At 39.5% G+C, this 4,949-nt stretch overlaps 1 protein-coding gene across 1 annotated transcript; it reads left to right on the forward strand.

Annotated features, from left to right (window-relative positions):
- Positions 1–721: 721 nt before the first annotated feature.
- LOC130047237 (uncharacterized) lies at positions 722–1,552 on the forward strand. Its single transcript, XM_056141849.1, has 2 exons — positions 722–1,067; positions 1,344–1,552. The coding sequence occupies exons 1-2, from the start codon at positions 722–724 to the stop codon at positions 1,550–1,552; spliced, it is 555 nt and encodes a 184-aa protein (XP_055997824.1).
- Positions 1,553–4,949: the final 3,397 nt, after the last annotated feature.

Genomic DNA, 4,949 nt, shown 5'->3' on the forward strand with positions numbered 1-4,949 from the left:
GCTTCTCCATCGTCAACTTCCCACATTTATGTAGCAATATTCCATTATCACCTGCATATGGTGTTTATATATCTCAACTGATTCGATATGCAAGAGCTTGTTCTGGGTATAGTCAGTTTTTAAATCGAGGTAAGCTACTGACAAACAAGTTGATGGTACAGGGATTTCAACAGTCTCGATTAAAGTCAGCATTTCGCAAATTCTATGGTCGTTATAACGATCTAGTTCGTCAATACGACCTTGCATTGGGTCAAATGCTGTCTGACGTGTTTCATACCGATTGTTAAGCCGTTCTTGGCACACTGATTTTGACTGCGGATAACTCCGTTTACCTGATCAGGATATGGGGCTCACGGCGGGTGTGACCTGTCAACAGGGGATGCTTACTCCTCCTAGGCACCTGATCCCACCTCTGGTGTGTCCAGGGGTCCGTGTTTGCCCAACTATCTATTTTGTATTGCTTGTAGGAGTTATGAGATTGATCACTGTTCGTTATCTTCACCTTGCACGCAAAAGATCATGTGCTGACCAGATAGCCAGTCTGCGCATCATCATCATCATCAAACAATCACTGGATTGGAAGTCCCCCCTCTATGTCCACTTCGACTACGAGAAAGCGTTCGACGAGTGTGGACCGTGAGACACTGTGGAAGATACTGAAACGCTATGGAGTGCCCGAGAAGCTCGTCTCCCTGATTCGTAACACCTACCAAGGCATGACATGCAGGGCTACCATGCTGGCCAGATGTCCGAGAGTTTTGAGGTCAAGACAGGAGTTCGACAAGGATGTTTGCTGTCATCATTCCTCTTCCTCTTGGTTATTGACTGGATCATGAGGACTACCACATCAGACAGGAACAATGGTATACAGTGGACACTCCTGACACAACTCGACGATCTCGACTTTGCCGATGACCTGGTTCTCCTTTCGCACAACCACAGTCAGATGCAGGACAAAACAAGTCACCTTGTAACAACATCAGCAGGAACGGGACTCAAGATCAATTTGAAGAAAACAGAATTGATTAAGATCAACACTACTGTCCAATTACCAGTCACAGTTAGTGGTGAGCCCATAAAAAAATTGAGTCTTTCATCTACCTGGGGAGTGTGATAGACAGACAGGGTGGTACAGACCGCGACATCAAGTAAAGAATCGGCAAGGCACGAGCAGCGTTAACCATGCTAAAGAACATATGGGCCTCAAAGAACATCCGCATTACTACCAAACTGCGGATCCTCAACTCCAATGTTAAGTCCATCTTACTGTATGGAACAGAGACATGAAGAACGACCAAAACAACCCTGCAGAAGATCCAGACATTTTATAAGACCTATCTTAGGCGCATCTTCAACATCCGATGGCCTGAAAAGAAAAAATGAAGAACTATGGAAGAGAGCAGGGCAGGAACATTTAGACATACAAATCAGACGAAGGAATTGGGGCTGGATTGGACACACCCCAAGGAAGCCACCTTCCAGCACCACACACCAGGCCCTGACCTGGAACCCGCAGTACAAGAGAAAGACCAAGAAACACCCGGAGGCGTGACTCAGAGGCAGAACTAAAAGCGCAGGACATGACCTGGCACGACGCCGCAAAAGCAGCTCAGAATCGTGTTCGTTGGAGGACTGTCGTTGATGGCCTATGTTCCTCACGGAACGACAGGCCTAAGTAAGTAAGTATTCGATTTAATGCATTAACGGAAAAAGAACATAAACATAGTCTACAAAATCACAAAGAAACGAAAACATTTCTTGTGAATGCCATTTATATTATATATGTTTGCTTCTAAAACAATTATTTGGAGAACTATTGATCTCTGAGAAAAATTAGCATATACCACAGAGTTATAGTGCATCGCTACAGTAACTGACGCGCCCTTCTACAACTACATGATGCATATATGAAGTCACAAGCCGTACCGCTCTCAGTTGCAATAACACCCTCACGATGCACCAACTACCAAAATTAGATGGCCCTAGGACTCTCAGTGTGCAGTGTATGATCCATGTATGATTATAAATTTCCAGAAGGAGACCACAATGAAATATGTTTGATTTGCGACACCCCTTCCCTCTCCAAAATGCATCTTCTGACCTAGTTTGATAATCTTGGGCAAACGTGTGAAAGATATGACCGGGACACGGAAAAGCAAATAGACGGACAGACAGACGGAAAAGTCTTTACCACCATACGACCCACTGAAAGAAACCATCGAGTCACAGTGCAACCTTTTCTGCGCACGATACATGTCCTCGCATTTTTACTATATTTCTCGAATTGAAAACGTGCAGTTTCAACAAAGCATGACTTGTTAGTTTTCCAGTCAATTCGAACCCGGTAGATTTTTGCATTCATTCATATTTCCCATGCTACAGGGTTTGTCATCCTATTTATTATCTTAAACACAAATAATCAATAAAACATCAGAAACCTTTAGCTCGTTGAAAAAGTTATTGAATGTTGAAAATTAATTCTCGTCTCCGAACTCAAATTATTTCATCCAAAAATTTTCTAAGGCAAAGAATTAACATAGATATTGTTGCTTGCACATAAATATGGAAATCAACAGGGGTCAAGTTGACTGGCAACGAATACTGGCTATTGGGGTATAAGTAGGATTACCAAATGTGAAATTAATGCTAAGTTCGTTTGAATTACAGTTGTAATAATGAGCATTACAAAGACAATGTTGTTGGAAGCTTTGTCAGCTGGAACCAAACCATATTCCTCATTTAACCTTTCTAATTCGTTTATCACTTCTGGTCTACTAAATACAGAAAGATAGATGGTACGTACTTTTGTTTTGATGTGTCTAATTCCTCGTACTTTTTATCCATTCTGACAAGATATCAATTCCTTCTTTTTACATTTAGCCCATCGTCTGGCATAATCTTTCATAGAATTCATAATAGAGATGAAATTTTATCGCTATTTGAATGACCGGGGTTTTTGAGTTTAAGAACTTTTAATTTGATAATTTAATAGTGTGATTTGAGGTACTCAACAACATCACCAGTAATGGCCTTTCCACAAGAAGAAGTACATCGTACGTGGATTATGTACAAGGTGGTCTATATATCTAGATACCGTAAAGTTTGTTTGTGATTAAAATTTTGACTGCAATAGTAGAAGCATATTGGTAGGAATACAGGGTGTAGACTTGAACTCGAAACATGCTGGAATACAAGACTGTTTTACTTGTTAAAATAGCGAAGAATGTTGCTTATGTTTATTACTTTGTTATCGTACGGCGAGGAAAATGGGTAAAGCTACATCACATTCTTTTACTTGTTTTTCATGATTAAGAGCGACAACGTGTATTGTGGAATAATCTAAATTCGTGAAGGCTAATTTTCGTTGGATGCCAATATCTTACAGCTTCGTTGGGATGTAATTCCATGACGAGAGTTGTGAGATTGATTATTGTTCATTTCTTCCACCTTTCATTATTTTTGTATATTGAAACATCATATTTCATTATGGTTTGAAATTCGAGGGATTGAGTTCCCACGAATTGCACGAAGATTGTGTCCCCACGATATTGAATGATTCCGCAGTACTTCTCATTAATGTTTGTTTTTAAATAACATTTATTCCGTCAAAATAGTAAGTCTACAAAATAGAGAACTATATCTGTATATAATGATGATGAGGGCGACTGCAGGTAGACATAAATTATTTTAGATCATATAAGTATATCAGTAAACACTCTCCAAACTCGATTAACTGATTCAAATGCATGTCCACATGCAAAGTTTGATTTGATATTAAGATTAGAATGTTCTAATTTATGTTACAGTTTTTGTAAATCGGGAAGGATAAACCCCTTATCTATATTCTATGGTGTCCCGTTAGGGCCATGCGCGACGGCGCCTTCTTCATACGCGCTGTCATGCTAACAAACACTACGCCGTCACGCTATCACTCAACACGGCGTCGCGCCGTTGCTTTAACACACATCACGGGGTCACGCATCGTCGGTTACCCACGGGTGCTTCTAATCGATGCTCTCCATCATGGGGGAACGTGTGTGGACTCTAAACCGTGGTTTGTGACGATGGGGGATCACGCTACATGTAACACGCCGTCGGGCTAACGGAAATATTTCTTCTAAAATGAAAATTACTTTTTAAAAAAATCGCTTCAGTAGCATTTGTATTTCCCAGGAATTTTCAACAAACAAGAATCATTCGGTACACGTATGAGCTACTCTTTTTACACATAAAACAGACTGCATGTACATGTATATGTGAACCTCATAATGTATCATATATCTAAATAAAACTGGTGTGCTAGACTTAAAGTTATTAGCTTATCCAACAGCAGAATTTCTCAACAAATCTTATTTTCAATTCATGCCTCAAAAGAAGAATGACACATGTTTCTAGGTTTGTGTACTCTTTGATAAGATCTACTATAATGCATGGAAGAGTAACATGAAACAAGATGAGACGGAGACTATGAAGTTCTTACTTTTTGTGAATATGAAACATACACTGGATCAGAATGATTTTAGGAGTTAGATCAATCAGCAAAATCATTTTCGCCGGTGCAATCACTCTTTACTTTGTATTCCTTGTGTGAGTTACGAGATTGATCACTGTTCGTTATCTTCGCCTTTTACCTGTATTCCAATTTCAGGAACTTTTTTCGCATGTTGGTATAGAACACTTAGAACTGGCAGAATGTATCCCATGGTGTTTGTCCTGGTGGGCTATTTGATTTAATGCATTAACGAAAAAAACAACCCAAACAACCCATTAACATAATCTACAAACTCACAAAGAAATGAACGTACCGCTATTCATGGTAATGATAATAATGATAATGCCCTCTATTGAAACAGGATAACACAATTAGTTTTAAAAAACTGGTTTACATTGTGGTAATGAAAACATATATACAGACAGCAGTATTATACAGATACAATACAAAATAATAT

The sequence above is a fragment of the Ostrea edulis genome, chromosome 6 (genome assembly GCF_947568905.1).
Source record: "Ostrea edulis chromosome 6, xbOstEdul1.1, whole genome shotgun sequence".
Lineage (NCBI taxonomy): Eukaryota > Metazoa > Mollusca > Bivalvia > Ostreida > Ostreidae > Ostrea > Ostrea edulis.

Coding starts and splice junctions, on each gene's coding strand:
- LOC130047237 (XM_056141849.1), top strand. CDS start 722: ATGCAGGGCTACCATGCTGGCCAGATGTCCGAGAGTTTTGAGGTCAAG. Junction 1,068..1,343: donor ATTACCAGTCACAGTTAGTG/GTGAGCCCATAA, acceptor GACCTATCTTAG/GCGCATCTTCAACATCCGAT.